General features: G+C 47.6%; 1 protein-coding gene across 1 annotated transcript in view; it reads right to left on the bottom strand.

Moving 5' to 3' along the window:
• LOC144679916 (cathelicidin-related peptide Oh-Cath-like) overlaps positions 1–20,342 on the bottom strand; it is a 34,628-nt gene extending 14,286 nt beyond the window's left edge. Inside the window, exon 1 of the mRNA XM_078540880.1 lies at positions 20,088–20,342. Coding sequence (XP_078397006.1) covers positions 20,088–20,267 — 180 coding nt within the window. The 5' untranslated portion in view covers positions 20,268–20,342. The remainder of the gene's footprint in view (positions 1–20,087) is intronic.
• Positions 20,343–22,066: the final 1,724 nt, after the last annotated feature.

Below are 22,066 nucleotides of genomic sequence, written 5' to 3'. Positions count from 1 at the left end.
AGCTGCACTAAATCATAGAAGGCTGCAGCTGACTATCAGGGCTTCAAGGGTAAATAAGAGAAATGGAACACGAGGGCAGAGAGAGGGCTCGAGTTTCACAGTTGTGAACACGATGGGAAACAGTCCATGTTTCTGTGGGGTCCAGGGGGCCCTCAAGGAGCACCCACCAAAGGGAATGGGAACACGGGACAAGGGAGATCAATTCCAGAGACTGGCCCTGAGGACCTGGGAGCAGAACTGGAAGATGTTTAATAACCTTGCTTAAGATCAGTGAATTCAACAACCAACACACCACCAAGCTTTTACATTGCACCACACTCACACATTGGTGGATCCTAGCACTCAGAACTCTAACTTACAGATACTCACACACCTTCCACTGATCCCAGCCTCACCCAATGATATGATGTTAGTTGTGGCTCAATTGGTAGCATGCTTACCACTAACAGTGTGCTTGCAAATAAACAGGGGAGAGAGGTCATCCTGAGTGAGACACAACCAGAGTGGGTATTGGCAATTTGGTGCACAGTGGGAATTCGGTGCACAGGGGAAGAGATGCTCTTTGCATTTTTTCCTTGCTATCCAACTTCTTAAATCTTCAGAGAGTGGTCTTGCTCTGCTGCAGCAGTAGAGGCTACAAGGGGAAGGAATGACTTGTAACTAGTGGGCCAGGTCGGGTAAGTATTTACTACTTTAATCACTTATAGTTTAAGGTCTTTTTGTGGTTTATAGTTTGTATATTCTATAGTAACGAAGATCCGGAAAGAAGGGCCCTAGAATAATTGATTTAAAAGGTTTAATTTAAAGGGATAAGTCATGGCAGGAAAGCTCAAAGCCTCGGTGTGCTCCTCGTGCTCCATGTGGGAAGCCGGGAACATTTCCAGTGCCCAGGACCAGCATGTGTGCAGGAAGTGTGTCCAGCTGCAGCTCCTGGAAGCTCGGGTTTCAGAGCTGGAACGGCGGCTGGGGACACTGTAGAGCATCCGCGAGTCTGAGAGCATCGTGGATAGCACGTTTAGAGAGGTGGTCACACCGTAGCTGAAGGGACTTGAAGAAGGAAGGGAATGGGTGACCACCAGGCAGTCCAAGAGAAACAGGCAGGTAGTTCAGCAGTCACCTAGGGTCCCACTCGCAAATCGATTCCATTTTGGAGGCTGATGAGGGCGCTGGTTCCTCCAGGGAGTGCAGACAGAGCCAAGCTTCTGGCACCACAAGCAGCCTGTCTGTACAGGAGGGGAGGAAGAGAGGAAGAGCAATAGTAATAGGTGATTCTATAGTCAGCGTAACAGATAGGTGCTACTGCGGTCATCAACGTGACTCCAGGATGGTGTGTTGCCTCCCTGGTGCCAGGGTCCAGGATGTCACTGGACGGCTGCAGGGCATCCTGAAGGGGGAGGGTGATAAGGCAGAGGTCATGGTACATGTTGGTACCAATGACATAGGTAGAAAGAGGGATGAGGTCTTGCATCAAGAATTCAGGGAGTTAGGCAGTAGACTAAAAAGCAAGACTTCTCAGGTTGTAATCTCTGGATTACTCCCAGTGCCACGTGCTAGCGAGCACAGAAATAGGAGAATAGCGCAGCTGAATACGTGGCTTAACAGTTGGTGCAAGAGGGAAGGTTTTAGACTCCTGGATCACTGGGACCGTTTCTGGGGAAGGTGGGACCTGTACAAGTGGGACGGTCTACATCTGAACCAGAGCGGGACTAACATCCTTGCAGGCGGGTTTGCTAGTGCTGTTGGGAGGAGTTTAAACTAATTCGGCAGGGGGAGGGGACACAGAATGTTAACAGAATAGGGACACATCATAATACAGTAAAACAATCAAGTCAGAGGGAATACAGCTGCATTAAGCTTCAAGGAAGTAAGGTAAGGCTGGATGGCCTCTACTTTAATGCCAGGAGTATTACAGGTAAAACGGATGAGTTAAGGGTGAGGATTGACACGTAGAATTGTGATATAGTAGCCATCACTGAGACATTGTTGAGGGAGGAGCAGGATTGGCAGCTCAACATTCCGAGATATAGAATCTTCAGGCGAGACAGGGGAGGGGGTAAAAGAGGAGGAGGCATTGCATTATTAGTTAAGGAGTCAGTTACTGCAGTAAGGAGAGATGATATCTTGGAGGGGGCATTGAATGAAGCTTTATGGGTAGAGCTTAGGAATAAAAAAGGGGCAGCCACATTGTTAGGTGTTCATTATAGACCCCCAGATAGTCAGCGGGAAATTGAAGAGCAAATATGTGCACAATTTGCGGAGGTGTGTAAAAACAATAACAATAGGGTAATTATATGAGGTGATTTCAACTTTCCAAACATTAATTGGGATAGACATAGTGTTAAGGGCTTGGATGGAATGGATTTCTTGAAATATGTACAGGAGAACTTTTTAGGTCAATATGTAGAGGGTCCAACAAGGGACGGTGCAGTGCTGGACCTAATTCTGGGGAATGAAGCCGGACAGGTGGCTGAGGTGGTGGTGGGGGAGCATTTTAGTGATAGCGACCTCAACAAGGTACAGCTTAAGTTTACTCTGGACAAAGAAATAGACAAGTTGCAAAAAAATGTTTTGGATTGGGGGAGAGTGAATTTTAGTAAAATAAGGCAGGATCTGGCCAAGGTAGACTGGGAACAGCTACTTGTGGGGAAATCTACAGAGGACCAGTAGGATCATTCAAAAAGGAAATGGGGAGGGTACAGGCTCAACATGTTCCCTCTAGGGTGATAGGAAGGAGTAACAAGCCCAGGGAACCATGGATGACCAGAGATATTCAGGTTACGATGAGAAGGAAAAGAGAGGCTTTTAGCAGGTACAAGGGAAGCAAATCAGCGGAGGCATTAGTGGAGTACAGAAAGTGCAGGGTGGAGCTTAAGAAAGCAATTAGGAGAGCAAAGAGGGGATATGAGAAAGCTCTGGCTGGTAAAAGTAGGGAAAATCCCAAGATATTCTATAAATATATCAATGGGAAGAGGATAACCAGGGAAAGCGCAGGGCCCATAAGGGACCAAGGGGGCAATCTATGGGTGGAGCCAGATGACATCGCTGGAGTGTTGAACGAATACTTCACATCCTTCACCCAAGAGAATGAGGATGAAGGTATCAAGCTCGGGGAGAGAGAGTGCGAGGTTCTTGAGCAAATTGATATAGGGAGTGACATGGTATTGGAGGTGTTGGCAGGCTTAAAAGTGGATAAATCTCCAGGTCCGGATGATTTGAGTCCCAGACTGCTAAGGGAGGCAAGGGAGGAGATCGCAGGGGCTCTGACCCAAGTTTTTAATTCCTCTCTGACCACGGAGGAGGTGCCAGAGGATTGGAGAACAGCTAATGTGGTTCCGCTATTTAAGAAGGGTTATAGAAATAATCCAGTGAACTACAGGCCAGTGAGTCTCACGTCAGTGGTAGGGAAACTATTGGAGAAAATTCTGAAGGAGGGAATCTATCTCCACTTGGAGGGGCAAGGGTTGATCAGGGATAGTCAGCATGGCTTTGTCAGAGGGAAGTCATGCCTAACAAATTTAATTGAATTTTTTGAGGAGGTGACCAGGTGTGTAGATGAGGGTCGTGCAGATGATGTAGTTTATATGGATTTCAGCAAAGCCTTTGACAAGGTCCCACATAGGAGACTTATAAAGAAGGCACATGGAATACAGGGTAATTTGATAAGGTGGATTCAAAATTGGCTTAGTTGTCGGAGACAGAGGGTGATGACAGAAGGATGCTTTAGTGACTGGAAGCCAGTGTCCAGTGGCGTAACACAGGGATCTGTGCTGGGTCCCGTATTATTTGTTATTTATATAAACGACATAGATGATTATGTGGGGGGTAGGATTAGTAAGTTTGTGGATGACACAAAGATTGGCCGGGTGGTTAGCAGTGAGGTTGAGTGTCTTGGGCTACAGGAAGATATAGATGGGATGGTCAAATGGGCAGATAAGTGGCAAATGGAATTTAACCCTGAAAAGTGTGAGGTGATACACTTTGGAAGGAGTAATTTGACAAGGAAATATTCAATGAATGGCATGACACTAGGAAGTTTTGAGGAACAAAGGGACCTTGGCATGTGTGTCCATAGAATCTGAAGGCGGAGGGGCATGTTAGTGGGGTGGTGAAAAAGGCATATGGGACACTTGCCTTTATCAATCGAGGCATAGATTACAAAAGTAGGGAGGTCATGTTGGAGTTGTATAGAACCTTGGTGAGGCCACAGCTGGAGTACTGTGTGCAGTTCTGGTCACCATATTATAGGAAGGATGTGATTGCACTGGAGGGGGTGCAGAGGAGATTCACCAGAATGTTGCCTGGGATGAAACATTTAAGTTATGAAGAGAGGTTGGATAGACTTGGGTTGTTTTCGTTGGAGCAGAGAAGACTGTGGGGCGACCTGATCGAGGTGTACAAGATTATGAGGGGCATGGACAGGGTGGATAGGGAGCAGCTGTTCCCCTTAGTTGAAAGGTCAGCCACAAGGGGACATAAGTTCATAAGGGGCAGGTTTAGGGGGAATGTGAGGAAAAACTCTTTTACCCAGAGGGTGGTGACGGTCTGGAATGCGCTTTCTGGGAGGGTGGTGGAGGCGGGTTGCCTCACATCCTTTAAAAAGTACCTGGATGAGCACTTGGCATGTCATAACATTCAAGGCTATGGGCCAAGTGCTGGTAAATGGAATTAGGTAGGTAGGTCAGGTGTTTCTCACATGTCGGTGCAGACTAGATGGGCTGAAGGGCCTCTTCTGCACTCTGTGATTCTGTGATTCTGTGACTCAGAAGCTGGCGTATTCAAGTCCCATATTCCAGTGACATGAGCACAAAAAACAAAGATTACAAGAACAAAAGAATTCCACTCTCATCCTTCTGGCAACTTACACGCCATTATAATCACGAAACTGGACAACTAAAGACGAACTGACTCTCCCCAGCAGGGATGATAACAAAGACAGAGACATCGAAACTCATTATACCTGAAGAGGTGTTAACAGCCATGATTTCGCTTCCAAGGTAGACAATGAATTTTGGCCAGAAGCATAGAAATTGCATGTGAGGCTGCAATTAACTCATTAACCGGCCACATCACATGACCCCGTGCTTATAGCCTTTTGGACCATTTTAATATTACATTTCTAACCTCATAGTTCAGACTACTGATTTAACACCAAACAGAAAGAACTCCAGCAGGCCCCAGCTGACAAAGCAGCTGGCCACCATCTCTCAAATCCTTGAAACCTGTTTATTTTAAAAGTGTCCGACTGTCGCCTGCTAAACAATCTATGTACGGAAACCCCACCGTGCTGCATCCTCCTTCGCTTTTAAGGACTTTCTTGCTGCTATCGACAACCAGGAACTCATCTGAACTGATCTCTGCCATGAAGGAAACATCCTCTGGACTTAGACTTTCTGTAGTCTGGAAATCACATGAACTAATATCTGCGCAGCACTTAAAATGTCGCACGCTGATGTCGTGTGCAGCATCGCGATATTTCAGTCGGCGGGCGCGCTCAGCAGTGGAACGTATACCCACCATTAATTAAAGGCCTCGTTAAGGCCCTTAACTTGCCAATCGACGAGGATTTTGAGGGGCCCGTGCAAACTTCGGCTCGGCGCACGGGCCCAACGGGCAGGCGGGTAGGAGATTTTTTATCAAAACTCATGCACTGGCAGTATATGTGGACTCAGAGGGGTTGTTCATGTTTTTCATGAAGCATTTAATGCAGAAAGTGTTTTAAACTTGCCTGTGTGATTGTTAGCAGTTCACAACGATTTCCAAGAGCTTTTTGTGTACTTTGAAGCTTCAGCTCACCAGTCTGCAGACAGTAATCTTTATCGGGCCTGCAGCTTTCCGGAGGCCTCCATTTAGCCTGGGGTATGGGTTCTGACATCTCCACTGGAGTCAGCTCCCCTGAGGAGGAAGGGAGGGATAGAATAAGGAGGAGGCCAGGAGTGGACAATCAGCCTCCAGGGGAGCCACCTTTGGGAGGCCAGGCGCAGGCACAAGGGGCACAGGGCCAAGAGGTTGTCCAAGGTGAAAGGGGCCGCAGAAGACGCCACTATCCTGCTGCCAGGGTTTACAGGCGGTGAAGCAGCTACCTCTATATGACTGAGGTGCAGTGCCGAAGGAGGGTCCGACTGTCAAGGGAGACAGTCAACTATATCTGTCAGATGATTGGCCCTGAGATCTCCCCTAACTGTGTGGGTGGACACACCATGCCAGCGGCTCTGAAGCTCACAGTTGCCCTCCACTTCTATGCCTCTGGCTCCTTCCAGGGCTCGTTGGGTGATCTTTACAGTGTCTCCCAATCAGCCGTCCACACTTGTGTCAAGCAGGTTACAGACACTCTGTTCAGACGTGCATTGACCTTCATCCTCTTCTGCTGCGACCAGGCAAGCCAGACACAGCGAGCCAGAGGCTTCGCGGCCATTGCTGGCTTCCCCCGCATCCAGGGTGCTATAGACTGTACACATGTGGCCATCAAGGCGCCAAGAGGTGAGCCCGGTGCCTTCATCAACAGGAAGGGCTTCCACTCCATGAACGTGCAGATAGTGTGTGACCACAGGATGCAGATTCTACAAGTCTGTGCAAGGTACCCAGGCAGCTACCATGATGCCTACATCCTCAGACACTCCCAGGTGCCGGGGCTTGTCAGTGCTCCGGCTCAGCTGGATGGATGGCTGCTGGGTGACGAGGGCTATCCCCTCCGAAGGTGGCTCATGACGCCTCTCCGCTGTCCAAGAACAGAAGCTGAGGAGCGGTATAATAGGAGCCACACCTCCAGAAGGGCTGTGGTGGAGAGAACCATCGGTCTTCTCAAGATGCGCTTCCGTTGCCTGGACCGCTCACTCCAGCACCCCCCAGATCGCGTCTCTCTGAAAGTGGTAGCATGCTGCGCTCTGCACAATCTTATGCTGGAAAGGGGGATGCAGTTGACAATGAAGACCTTGACGCCCTGGATGAGGCTGCACATGATGAATCCAGCAGTGGCTCAGAGGATGAGGAAGCACAGGGCGATGATGAGGGGCAGCACTCCGACCCGCTACTAAACCAAGGAGGCAGGGACACCTGGGACACCTTAATCCAATGAACCTTCAGCTAGCTCAACGCACATGGATCAGCAGGAACAGCATTGCCTGGCACTTCCACACGTGGCACTTAGGTGCTACATCATCCACCTTATCAGCTGCAACTAAGGGCTTAGTGCAGAAACATCAATGTCCACTCAAACACTCATGATATGTCTTTTTTTGAAACATACAAAAGCAGCACAAAGGAAACACCCTCAGCCATGGTCAGAAAACTGGGCTTTATTCCATCCAACATCAAAGAAAAACGCCTTTCTTACAAGCATAACTATTTGTTCCCTAATCTAACGCTAACACAAAATCACCTGTGACATACCCATTGTGTGCCTACCGTGCCTTATGCTTACGTTTGCGGGTGCTACGTCTAGGTGCCGCCCCATCGCTCAGAGTGGCTTGTGAGACAGCCTGCTGACTCTGCTGTCCTGTTGGCCTCGGTGACCTTGGCGGGTGTCCTCTGGCCCGTGGAGCCTGTGATGGCCCTGCCTGGGAGGCAGTGGCCAGTTCCAGAACTGGCACCTCCCCAGTTGTTGCAGCCTCAACGGATGCAACGGTCACTGGCAGAGGGGCGGAGGAGCTGCTGCCCTCATCTGGAGCGCCCTGAGAGGAGCTCGCAGTAACGACAGGCAGCAGCTGCGCTGACGTGAGGTCACATTGGACCTCCCTGCATGGGCACCGAGCGCCGACACTTGGTGTCCACAACATCTCCCACATTGGGAATGACCACCCGTGGCCATTACCGCTGTGAGGGCTTGCAGTTCAGAGCGTAACCAATCAGAAGAGTCTCAATCCAATCGAAGCCCCTCTCCATGAGAGTTGCCAATCTCTCAGTGGAGGAAGCGAGAAGCTCTGTCCTGAGGTTCATGCCTTCACGTGCACTCTGCCTGGACTGTTCCATCGCAGAGACCAACTGAAGCACACCCTCATGCAACCCTGCCAGATGCTCCCATGAATCCTGCCGCTTGTCCTGCAGCTGCTGCATTGGTGACATCTCCAGAGGCACATCATCAGTGCCGGACTCAGCATGTGCCTGGTCTCCTGCAGCCCTCCGGCTGCTGGCGCCATCGGCATTCTCTGTCCCTGCCATCTCCTCCTCCAGCGATTGTGAAGTGCCCTCCCCACTGTAACCCGGGACACAAGCCAACGTTACATTCCCCACCGAGGTGTTTGTGTCTGCACTGGTGCCTGGCTGGCTGAAATGGTGTGCCGCAAGTTACACGTCTTGGCCCTCAGGTGTGGAGGGGGAGCTCCGGTTTTGTTGGCCGCGGCCATGTGGTGGTGATGCTGAAATTAACAACAAGGACAGTGCATCAGTTAGCGTTCAGTCAGAAACACCTTTCATCCGTTTCCTCCCCCAGCCTCATTAGTCACTCACCCTTCAAGACCCTAAGGAGACGAACATTGGTGGGGTGGAAAAGAGTCAAGAGGAGGCCCAAACATTAGACGCACATACAGACAGGCTGGTCAGATGGCATAAGGAATGCCGCATGGCATGTTATGTACCATTGGAGTGGGGAGAGTGCAGAGGTTCCTGACCTGGATGCATGCTGGCCTGGAGAGTTGCGGTGATGAGGAAACATCACAGACACTTGCGACATTTGCCGTGGAGCACGGGAGATTGACAGGTCACATTATTGACCTTCATACCATTATGAGGGGCGTAGAACAGGTGGGCAGAAGGCAACATTTCCCCTTGACGCAGGGATGAGTAACGTGGTGGCATTTATTTAGGTTGAGTGCCATGAGGTTCACAGGTGAGGTGCTGAGGACCTTTTGGACAGAGTAATGTGGGACGCACTGCCTGATAGGGTGGTGGAGGTACCAACCCTCCTAAGATGCAAAATGTCTTTGGTTGTTAGGCCATGGGGATAGTGGTCACAAATGGGATAAGTTGACTTTGGAAGGTGCTCGAGACGTGCATCCTCAAGGGCCTGAGGGACCTTTGTGTATGACCCACACGTCTGACTGTATCAGTCTGTGAATGAGCAGTGTTGCTGCATTAACGACTGCAGCAACCATCAGTGCTTTGGATGGTGGGCAGACAGAGTGGATGGGACTGTGGACCTCAAATACCTGGCCGCTGCACCCCAGCATCGCCACTACCTGCCACCCTGGCCGCCTGCCTCCTCCCCAGTGCCATGGCCTGCTCCTCATAGGTGGTGAGGCACTGGAGCAGGGCATGCCAACACCAGTCCTCTGGCACTCCCTGAGATCGTGTTCAATTTTTGCCTGCAGAACAGAGAAGAGGATTTATTGGGGCTAATCGCTCATGTACTCTGCACGTACATGCCGCACCCCAACCACAGTGGCCCATCTGAGGCCTCCAGCGGATCCTGTCCACAGTACTGGTGATCAGTCCCCAGAAGATAGTACGGCTGGTCCCAACCCCCTCCCCCAATGGCCACCTTGGACACATTCGGCGTCCATCGCTTTGAATAACACAAAGGTCTTAGCGCCCATGGCAAGGAGGCGCAACTAGGTGCGGCGCCAAGGCCACCAGATGGCTCTTGGCCACGACACCTTGAGGCTCCCCTTCCACCATCTCATCACCATCAATAAGATGTGTTGGAGTTCTGAGTATTTGTCTAGCTGCCTCCACTGCAGGTTGCCCCCAGACTACTCAAATGCGACAAACACCAACATATGCTGCGGGGAGAACCCATCTTCTCATAAACTACTAAGGCTGATGTAAGCATGGTCACTACCTGTTTGCCCACCCAGTGTGCACCAAATGCCCAGTGTAGTAACAACAGTAAGACGTGGGGGGGGGGTGCTCAAAGGCTAAGGCTACCTGCTGGGTTAAATGGCCAAGGCTGACATGGTACTCACCCGTCCAGAGCGCTGCAAATCATTGAATCGTTTGTGGTACTGCGTTCCTGTGCGCCGCACATCATCATGGGTGCTTACAGCGTCACCCACCTCCTGCCACGCCTGCCTGGTGACGTGGGGGGCCCTCTTCCTCCCATCCTCTGGATACAAAATATCCTGACGGCTGGACACCTCTTGGAGGAGGACAGCAAGGCAGGCATCTGAGAAGCAAGGGGCACACTGGCCCCCCGCTGGCCTCTCCTGCAGCCTGCCCCCCTCCTCCTGCTCCTGCTCCTGAGCTCTGAGAGCAGCCTCTCTGTCTCTCTTCGAGTGGCCATGGTGTACTGCCTCAACGAGGCTGCCTGGCCACTCTTTATACAGACTGCCGGTTCCCCATTGGAACCGGCGGTCAGAACACACCAACCTCTGCAACGATTTTCCCATTCTACACGGGAGTTGCTAACTCACTGGGCGGGCCTAAATTGGCCCGCCCGTGCAAAATGGCGATGCGGCCCGTTTCGGCGGCGGCAATCAGTTGCCCGCCCGTCAAGAGCAAAATTCTGCCCACTGTATGTGTGTGTGTGTGTGTGTTTGCGAACAACACCCTAGCCACTCCCTGCACCCCACCCTGCCCCAGGTTTGAATGTGAAATAAACTAACCTTTCTGAGTTAATCATTAAGAGAATTTGCTGCATGTTACTTTAATTAAGTTGGACCGCTCAAACTGAAGGTTTGGGGAAACATGCCACAGCCTACTTTAAAAATAATTCAAACACCTCTGCTTATGGACAGACGGGGAGAGGATAAAGAATTTCCAATTGCCTCTCTCTCTCCTATCCATAACGATAGTAGTTAAGCTAGATTGTAGCACAGAGGATTTATTGTCATTTAATAGGAGGTCTCGAAATGTTGTATCAGACTTGCTAAGTTCCAACAGCGCTGCACAAAGACAAAAACTACTCGAAATTGAAACGCTATCTTCAATGTTATAATTTTTCAAATATCGCCGTTCAGTTGCTAGATTTTATATTCTTGTCAAAAACTTAATTTAAAATGTTTGCATTTCGTTTGTGTATGTGTTACTAAGTCCAGTAGCTTTGCCTTTATTTTGCTAATCTGTCCCAAGTTTTCCTATAGTACAAAAACAGAAAATGCTGGAAAAACTCAGCAGGTTTAACAGCATCTGTGGAGAGAAAAAAAACAGAGTTAATGTTTCAAGTCCGTATGACTCTTCTTCAGAGCTGAGCTTTTTTTTCCTCTCTACAAATGCTGTTAGACCTGCTGAGTTTTTCCAGCATTTTCTGTTTTTGTTTCAGATTTCCAGCATCCACAGTATTTTGCTTTTATTTCCTATAGTACACTTTGGAACTGAAGTAAAACACAAACGCTCGATTGAGTTTAACAACAGAGACATTTAAAAAGCCAATTCAGGATGTTTGAATCTTTATTTTTCAGAGCCTTGTAATACCAATGCAATCTGCATTATGTTAATTGCTCTTCAATAGTGCATTGACGGAAATAAAAAGTACATCAATTTTCGACTAAGTAAGGGGCAGATAAATTGTGGGACACATGGTACCACATGGATTATACACCCGAGGACAGCTCTGTACTGAAGATGCCCATGCTTCTAATTAACAAGGAGAAGATGTGGCTGAATGTGTCGGAGTCGGCCAGGGTCCAAGACATGGTGGGTGCACTAGTACATTGTCACAACGACCATGCTAGATGGACTGCTACTCATTTTAAAAGACGAATAAAACATGTACACCATTCAGTTACAGAAGGGAATAGTACATTGTACAAATACCATCAAATGGAAATTAGGTATTTCATATAAAGTATATAGAGCAATTGTCCATCAATAAAGAGTAGCTATGACATTAATTCAATTCAAATTCCTCATGCTATTCCCTGTCCAGTGATCAAGATAAAATGTTCCCACTATTTCTAAAAGGAAAACTCAGCTGGAGTACTAAATATAATCCCTTCCTTTTAGTATGAATAACCTGTTGGAAACAAGTTTGCTATTTGCTCATCAATACAAATCCGGCCGCTTTCAGTTACTATTTTTTAAAAAGCCGGCAATTTTTTGCCACCCTCAGGTTTTGCCGCCCTAGGCGACCACCTAGTTCGGTAATGGTTGCACCGGCCCTGATTGACAGCGTCATTCTGATGCTGGTGTGAGACTACCTGTTGGGCTGAAGGAGGCTGCTCAGTTCTTTGATCACATCATTGTTTAAAATGAGTCGCCTTGGGAATTGCCCCTGGGTCAAGTAGAAGTAGAAGTGCTCCTGAGAAACCTTTGTGTGGAGAAGGGGAGGCGATGGCATATTGATATTGTTGCTAGACTAGTAATCCAGAGACACAGGGGTAATGCTCTGGGGACCTGGGTTCGAATCCAACCACAGCAGATGGTGTAATTTGAATTCAATAAAAATCTGGAATTAAAAGTCTAATAATGACTGTTGTCAATCGTTGTTAAAAACCCATCTAGTTCGCTAATGTCCTTTAAGGAAGGAAATCTGTTGCCCTTACCTGCATGTGACTCCAGACCCACAGCAATGTGGTTGACTCTGAAATGGCCTAGCAAGCCACTCAGTTGTTACGAAGTCACAAAAAAGGAATGAAACCAGACAGACCACCCAGCATGACCTAGGCACTGGAATCATACCTTACAGGTAATATCCCAGAAACCACCATCCCACCAGCAGGACAGGCCCTGCAGAGGTGGCAGCACAGTGAAATACAGCCAGGAGGGAATTGCCCTGGGCGTCCTCAACATTGGCTCCAGACCCCATGAAGTCTCATGGCATCAGCCCAAACATGGGCAAGGAAATTTCCTGCTGATTACCATGTACTGCCCTCCCTCAGCTGATGGATCAGTACCCCTCCATGCTGGACATCACTTAGAGGAAGCACTGATGGTGGCAAGGGTGCAGAATGTTCTCTGGGTGGGGGATTTAAATGTCCATCACCAAGAGTGGCTGGGTAACACCAATACTGACTGAGCTGCTAGGCTGGGCCTGCAGCAAGTGGTGAGGAAAAAACATACTTGATCTCGTCCTCACCGCAGATGCATCCGTACACGACAGTATCGGTAGGAGTGACCACCACACAGTCAGTGTGGAGACGAAGTCCCACCTTCACACTGAGGATACCCTCCATTGTGTTGTGTGGCACTACCACTGTGCTAAATGGGATAGATTTCAAACAGATCTAGCAACACAAGACTGGGCCTCCATGAGGCACTGTGGGCCATCAGCAGCAGCAGAACTGTACTTGAACACAATCTGTAACGTCATGGCCCCCACCCTGCCATTATCATCAAGCCAGGGGATCAACCCTGGTTCAATGAAGAGTCCAGGAGCAGCACCAGGCATACATAAAAATGAGGTGTCAACCTGGTGAAGCTACAACACAGGATTACTTGTGTGCCAAACAGCATAAGCAGCAAATGACAGACAGAGCTAAGCATCCCCATAACCAACAGATCAGACCTAAGCTCTGCAGTCCTGCCACATCCAGTCGTGAATGGTGGTGGAAAATTAAACAGCTCACTGGAGGAGAAGGCTCCACGAATATCCCCATCCTCAATGATGGAGCCAGCCAGCACTGCAGTGCAAAAGATAAGGCTGAAGCATTCGCAACAATCTTCAGCCAAAAGTGTCGAGTGGATGAATCATCTCGGCCTCCTCTGGAGGTCCCCAACATCATAGATGCCAATCTTCAGCCAATTCAATTCACTCCACGTGATATCAAGAAACGGCTGAAGGCAGTGGATACTGCAAAGGCTATGGGCCCTGACAATATTCCGGTGGTAGTGCTGAAGACTTGTGCTCAAGAACTTGCCGCGCCCCTAGCCAAGCTTTTTCCAGTACAGCTACAACACTGGCATCTACCCGGCTATGTGGAAAATTGCCCACGTATGTTCTTGTCACAAAAAGCAGGACAAATCCAACCCGGCTGATTACCACCCCATCAGTCCACTCTTGATCATCCATCAAGTAATGGAAGGGGTCATCAACAGTACTATCAAACAAATCTTAATTCTTAATCTTCACAATAACCTGCTCACTGATGCCCAGTTTGGGTTCCGCCAGAGCCACTCAGCTCCTGACCTCATTACAGACTTGGTTCAAACATGGACAAAAGAGCTGAACTCCAGAGGTGAGGTGAGAGTGACTGCCCTTGACATCAAGGCGGTATTTAACCAAGTGTGGAACCAAGAAGCCCTAGCAAAAATGGAGTCAATGGGAATCGGGGGAAAACTCTCTGCTGGTTGGAGTCATACCTAGCACAAAGGAAGATGGTTGTGGTTGTTGGATTTCAGTCATCTCAGTTCCAGGACATCACTGCAGGAGTTCCTCAGGGTAGTGTCCTCAGCCCATCCATCATCAGCTGCTTCATCAATGACCTTCCTTCCAACATAAGGTCATGAGCGGGGATGTTCGCTAATGATTGCACGATGTTCAGCACCATTCACAACTCCTCAGATACTGAAGCAGTCCATGTTTAAAAGCAGCAAGACCAGGACAATATCCAGGCTTGGGTTGACAAGTGGAAAGTAACATTTGCACCACAGAAGTGTCAGGCAATGACCACCTGTAACAAGAGAGAATCCAACCATTGTCCCTTGATGTTCAATGGCATTACCATCACTGAATCCCCCACTATCAACATCCTGGGGGTTATCATTGACCAGAAGCTGAACTGGACTAGCCATATAAATACTATGGCTACAAGAGCAGGTCAGAGGCTCGGAATCGTGCAATGAGAAACTCACCTCCTGACTCCTCAAAGCTTGTCCACCATCCACAAGGCACAAGTCAGGAGCGTGATGGAATACTCCACACTTGCCTGGAAGAGTGCAGCTCCCACAGCACTGAAGAAGCTGTACACTGCCCAGGACAAAGCAGTCCACTTGATTGGCCCCACATCCACAATCATTCACTCCCTCCACCGCCAACGCACAATAGCAGCAGTGTGTATCATCTACAAGATGCACTGCAGGAACTCACCAAGGCAGCACCTTCCAAACCCATGACCACTACCACCTAGAAGGACAAGGGCAGTGGATAGATGGGAACACCACCACCTGGAAGTTCCCCTCCAAGCCACTCACCATCCTGACTTGGACATATATCGCCGTTCCTTCACTGTTGCTGGGTCAAAATCCTGGAACTCCCTTCCTTACAGCACTGTGGGCATACCTACACCACATGGACTGCAGCGGTTCAAGAAGGCAGCTCACCACCACCTTTTCAAGGGCAACAAGGGATGGGCAATAAATGCTGGCCCAGCCAGCGACATCCACATCCTCCTTCATGCTCTTTGCAAAGCTTCCCCCCTCTGCAGCTTTTACTCCATTTGCTGGCCATGTTGCAATCTAAGAGACACTGCAACCATGGCCGACAGACCTCATGCAAAATCAAGTCACCAAATCCTGTTGCTTCCCTGAAAGTATGCAGCAGCTCCCAAAATACCTTCAAACACAATTCACAGTACTTCCACTAACCTTGCCTAAGCAGAAGTAAGTCAAAAACAGCTCATCTGCAAGTTGGTGGCTAACCTTTTAAATGCAAACCATGCAGTGGACGTGCGCAGACTGAGTAGCTGAAAAGAGTGCCTAATCAGCCAGAACTGCTGTTTGACACAATGACAGAATCTCCTCTGCTGCTTTCTGTGCATGCACAGCAATCCAGTGCTAGCCCCACTCAGCATAGGGCATCGTAAGGCCATGCCAGGACTCCCCGAAAGCATGCCTGTCACCATTTTAGGCCTTCAGGGTTTCTGTAGCATTGGCGCCAATGTTGCTATGGAGCCCAATTTTACAGCAGATGCAATTCTGTCCTAGTCTAAAAATCCATGGTCATATTCAATGCCTTCATCCTGAAATTTATCAATAATAAAAATAAGCTAAATTATTAATTAGGCTTCATCTCTGATACCTGGGAACATAGGAGCAGGAAAAGCCATTCAGCCTACCAAGCCTGCTCCGCTATTCAATAGGATCATGGCTGATCAAACACTTCAATGCCTTTTACCCACATTATCCCCATACCCTTTACATTATTGTTAATCAGAAATCTATCAATCTCTACCTTAAACATACTCAGTGACTGAGCTTCCACTGCCCTCTGGGGTAGAGAATTCCAAAGATTCACAACCCTCTGAGTAAAGGAATTTCTCCTCATCTTGGTCATAAGTGGCTTCCCCCTTATTTTGAAATTATGTTCGCTGGTTCTAGTCTCCCCAACAAGGGGAACCATCTTACCTCCATCTACCCTGTCTATTCCTTTAAGTATTTTGTAGGTTTTAATGAGATCACCTCTCATTCTTCGAAACTCTAGAGAATACAGACCCAGTTTGCCCAATCTCTCTTCATAAGACAATCCCACCATCCCTGGAACAAGTCTGGTGAACCTTCATTGCACTCCCTCTGTGGCAAATAATATCCTTTCTGAGGTAAGGGGACCAAAACTGCACACAGTACTCCAGGTGCAGTCTAACCAAGTTTCTATACAATTGAAGCAAGACTTCACTACTCCTGTACTCAAATCCTCTTATGATAAAGGCTAACATTCCATCAGCCTTCCTAATTGCCTGCTGCACCTGCATGTTACCTTTCAGTGACTTATGGGCAAGGACACCCAGGTCCCTTTGTACATCTACAATTCCTAATCTCCAACCATTTAGGAAATACTCTGTACATCTGTTCCTTCTAACAAAGTGGATAACCTCACATTTTTCCCATTATATTCCATCTGTCATGTTCTTACCCACTCACTAAGTCTGTCCAAATCCTCATTTAGCTGCTTAACATCTTCCTTAAAACACATATCCCTATCTAGCTTTGTATCATCCGCGAACTTGGAAATATTACATTTGGTCCCCATATCCAAATCATTGATATACATTGTGAACAGCTGGGGCCCAAGTACTGGTCCTTGCGGTACCCCACTAACCGCAGCCTGCCAACGTGAGAATGACCCGTTTACTCCTACTCTCTGTTTTCTGCCTGTTAGCCAATCCTTAATCCATGCTAGTATATTGCCTCCTATCCCATGTGCTTTTATTTTGCTAATCAACCTCCTGGGGGACTTTATAAAAAAGCCTTCTGAAAATCCAAGTATACTACGCCCATCAACTCTCATTTATCAATTTTGTTAGTAACATCCTCAAAAAAACTCCAACAAGTTCGCTGAACATGATTTCCCATTCGTAAATCCATGCTGACTATGCCCAATGAGATCATGATTATCCAAGTATCCATTTATCACATCCTTTATAATAGATTCTAGCATTTTCCCTATTACTGATATAAGGCTAACAGGTCTGTAGTTCCCTGTTTCTCCCTTCTTAAATAGTGGGCTGACATTTACTACCTTCCAATCTTCAGGAACCATTCCAGAATCTATAGAATTTTGGAAGATCATCACCAATGCATCCACTATCTTTATAGCTACCTCTTTCAACACTCTGGTTGCAGAATATCAGGTCCCCGGGACTTTTCAACTTTCAATCCCATTAATTTCGCCAATACAACCTTCTCACTTATACTAATTTCCTTCAACTCTTCATTCTCCCTAGTCCCTTGGATCTCTAAATCTGGGAGATTTCCTGTCATTTCCTCAGTGAAAACAGGCACAAAGTAATCATTTAGCTTCTCTGCTATTTCTCTATTCCCCTTTACGAATTCTCCTGACTCTGTCTGCAATGGACCCACATTTGTCTTAGCCAAACTCTTTCTTTTAACATACCTATATAAGTTTTTACAGTCCGTTTCTATGTTTTTTTGCTAGATTGCATATATATTCTATTCTCCTTTTCTTTACCAGTTTCTTGGTCTTCCTTTGCTGTATTCTAAAAAGCACCCAATCCTCAGGTTTACTACTACTTCTGGCAACTTTATAAGCCTTTTCTTTTGATCTTATACAATCCCTAACTTCCTTTCTCAGCATGGTTGACTGACTTTTTTGGGTTTTTGCACCTTGAAGGGATGTATAGGTGCTGTAAGCTATGTAATAGTTCTTTGAAGACTATCCATTGCCTATATACATTCATACCTTTTAATGTATTTTCCCAATCCACCCAAACCAATTTGTCCCTCATGCCTTCATAATTTCTTTTATTCAACTTTAACACCCTTGCTTCAGAGTGAACTACCTCACTTTCAAACATAATGTAAAATTCTATCACATTAAGGTCACTCATCCCTAAAGGTTCTTTTACAACAAGATTATTAATTAGACCTTTTTCATTACATAATACTAGATGTAAAATAGCCTGTCTTCTAGTCAGCTCCTCAGCACACTGCTCTAGAAAACCAGCCCAACACACCCCAGAAAGTCAACTTCCATAGCATTAGTGCTCAATTGGTTTACCCAGTCTATATGCAGATTGAAGTCACCCATGATTACTGTATTGCCCAGGCTACATGCTTCTCTCATCTCCTGATTAATTCCATGCCCCACATTACCAGTACTGTTTGGCGGCCTATAAACAACTCCAACCAATGCCCACCGCCCTTTGCTGCTTCTTGGTTCCACCCAAACAGATTCCACACATAGTTCTTCCAACCTGAGATCCTCCTTTACTAATGCATTGATCCCACCTTTATTATCAGCACAACTCCTTTCCCTTCTTATCTGTCCTTCCTAAACGTCAATTTTCCTTGAATATTCAGTTCCCAATCTTGGTCACCATGCAGCCATGTTTCCGTAATGGTAATTACATCATACCCATTTACTTCTATTTGTGCCTTTCGATCATCTACCTTATTGTGAATGCTGCATGCATTCAGGTAGAGTGCCCTTAACTTTGTCTTTTCGACATAATTCCGCATTCAAAGCATACTCAATGCTCTGCTTTGTTTCTCCTGCCCTCTAGTCTCACTACTACTTCCTGTTACCAACTTTACTTTCTTCCAATTTGGGCCACCCCTCAGGTACCCACCCCCCTGAGAAGCTAGTTTAAACCCACCCCAACAGCACTAGCAAATCTCCCTGCAAGTATATCAGTTCCAGTCCTGTTAAGATGTAACCCATCCAGCTTGTACAGGTCCCACCTGCCCCAGAACCTGTCCAAATGCCTCAGGAATATGCCCTCCCTCCTACACCAGTTCTCCAGCCAGGTATTTAATAGATCTATCCCCCTATTTCTATGCTCGCTAGCACGTGGCACTGGGAGTAATCTTGAGATTACCACTCTTGAGGTCCTGCTTTTTAATTTCCTTCCTAACTCCCTGAAATCTGCTTTCAGGACCTCATCCCTCTTCTTACCTATGCCGTTGGTGCCAATGTGGACCACAATAGCTTACAAGGAATTTGCAAGCAATGGAGATCATTCAACTGAAAAATAGCAACTATCAAAAAGTAGATATAGATTCATACATATTGAATCTCCTCCATTATCACAGCGAGTCACACAGACAGGATGGTCCCAGCTCCAATCCGCAGCCAGTGCTGATTAAGCTGCACTCTTTTAGTGGGAGGAGCTGTGTGGGAGGAGATTAAGAATGCGACATTTGGGAGGAGACAATTAAAATCAGCTGGGTGAATGCTGCAGATCACTAACCAGTAACAAAGTGTGCACGTGCAGGATCAGACTTAGTTATGATATCTCTCATGGTCAAATATCCTGCCCAACGGACACCTGGACACGGTTCACATGCTCACAGTTCACGCCTGGGCTGCTACCAGCAAGGTTATTTGTTGTGGGGGGTGGGGAGGGGGGCCTCTGGGGACGACAGAAACAATTTGATACTTACCTTTTGCGGGTGGGAACTAGTTGAAAACTGCATGACACTAGCTCTGGCCAAAATGGCACTTTATGGGTCTATTTACATCATGGGACCCTGATTTCCTTATTAAAACAGACGTGTCACCTGACACATGCCAGTTGGGGACACTCAGCAGTGGACCTTTTTCAGAATTATGCTCCTGTCACCGATGATAAGGGGGCCATAATGCTACTCACCCCATTTTATGCACATTACTGCTCCATTAGCGCCAGGTGAAGGCAGTGAAAATTGAACCCCCTTTGTTTGTTTTCTTGCTGCCCTTTCCCCTGGTTGGGTTCTTTACACTGCACTTCCCCACCCTCCCACGCACTTCCTCCTCCCAACTCTGAGGTGCTCAAAGCAAGCCATACACAGGCTGACAATGAATCCACTTCCATAATTTCAGCACTTCAATGACATCTTTATACCTTGATGGCAATGCAGGAGGCTCCCATGAGTTTAAAGAGGTTCAACTGGCCAGACCCCGCATTGTACTTGTAGATGGCAGCATACAGAGCATCCTTGGATGTTGGTGTCCGTTGAACCGGGGCTCCGTTCCCCACGGCAACAGCCCCAACACACACAAGTGCAGTCAACCAGGATCTCATCCCGTCAGAGGTCTCCTGTGTAAAACTCCAGTCAAAACTGCTGCGACACACCAGCAGAAACCTGTCTATCCATAAGTTAGCTATTGGTTTCTGAGGTTAATTATTATCGCTGGCCTTGAATAACTCTTTGATGGCTATGACCGGCTTTGTTGTTTTATGGGTAGATAATGTTTCAGTTGTGCATGGCTGTCAACCAAAACAAACATTTGTGGCATCCGCCCAAACAAACACCCAGCTTTCGGTTTTGTGGAATTATTTTGTGTTTAAAAACTTTGAGTTCACAAAAGAGAAGTGGGAACCTAACAATTAATATTAATTGGCAACAAATGGTCGGGTGGTGATCACGGGTTACCACATTGCCCTTTCACCTCTATAAGGCCTAAGTTGTGATCCAGACTAGACCTATGAGATGTAAGTGTCCTCACTCCTCTCTCTGCTGATTATCTGAAGTCAGTTTTGATCAAGTGCTATCTCAGGTACTGTGCAAAATCTGTTGTTGCTTACCACAGCTTAACGACACAATACATGAGGAAGCACTCCTCTCTGTTTGCAGCCCTACGTCCAAAACCAAGGGAAGTCAGTGTAGTGTTTAATTGTCTCTCAACACTGCAATTACATTTACTTCTGAGCACCACTTCTCTGGAAGGATAAATTTTCCTTGAATTGCACTAAGTGCGGTGGCGGGCATGAAAAAAGGCGTTTTTCCCACCAGCTGCAAGGGCAGGTTTTTGCCTCGTATCGTCCACTTCCTACCTCATTCATTATGCAACCATAGGAAACACGCCTTATCATTGACGGTCGGCCTCTGAATCGCCCGCCACGCCATTACCTCACCATTTCCTCACTCCGGATGCCACATCAAAACTGGAGCGGCGCACAGAATTTTCAATCTTTGCAGCCCAGGACTGCTCCAGTGAAGACATGGCCCTAAAAGCCAAGAAAAGTTCAGTGACCCATCACTGGAATGCCTTTTGGAAGTCCTCTACACCACCTCTGACCGCAGGATGTCCAGCAATCTCACCACACAGGCTTGGGAGGTGGTGGCAGTGGTGGTCAGTGCCAATGCTGCACAGAAGAGGTTGGCAATCCAGTGCAGAAAGAGGATGAATGATCTCATCCGTGCTGCCAGGATAAGTCAACCATCTCATCACGATAAGCTCACACACTCATAAGCCCATCACACATTCACTGGCATCTCACTCACTGCCAGCTCAAGGGACATCACCACCCATTCTTTCACACACAACCACACATCTCCATCTGGCCTAATTTCCCCAGGAAACTGCCTCCTCAGGCCTCACCACCTTAAGGCCACTTGCAGAGATTAACATGTGCCCCCACACACTTCCTGGGATACCCCATTTCCCCAATACAGCCCTCGCCCTGCAGCCTCTTCCCTTGCTTAAGGCCACTTCTCCCCCTTTGCCAAGCAAGGCCTTGCCCTGCAGTCATTGAAAAGCCTCTCCCATCTTACCACTGGTCTGGTAGGCAGACAGTTGCCTATGAGCCAATGTAAAAGTGAAAGGGTGTTGCCTGCGAAGCCTGGCACTCATTACTGTGAGTACTGCCTGATGCAAGGTAGGCAAACAAGCCTCGACGTCCTGAGCGAAGTGCAGGTCGCCAGGTGCACATCGCTTATGTACTGTTCTGAAACACGTCAGGGTACAATCACGCCAACATGAGCGCATGATCCAGCATGGTGAGACGTTTCCGGCGAGCAGAGCTTATAATGAGATTCTAATGTATTGTAATTAGCTTCCCGACATGTGGCGGTGGGAAATGTGGCCCGCAATTGATGG

This window comes from Cetorhinus maximus, chromosome 4, assembly GCF_964194155.1.
Source record: "Cetorhinus maximus chromosome 4, sCetMax3.hap1.1, whole genome shotgun sequence".
Classification (NCBI taxonomy): Eukaryota; Metazoa; Chordata; class Chondrichthyes; order Lamniformes; family Cetorhinidae; genus Cetorhinus; species Cetorhinus maximus.
Note: the sequence above shows the minus strand (reverse complement) of the source record. Positions and strands in the feature narration are given on the sequence as shown.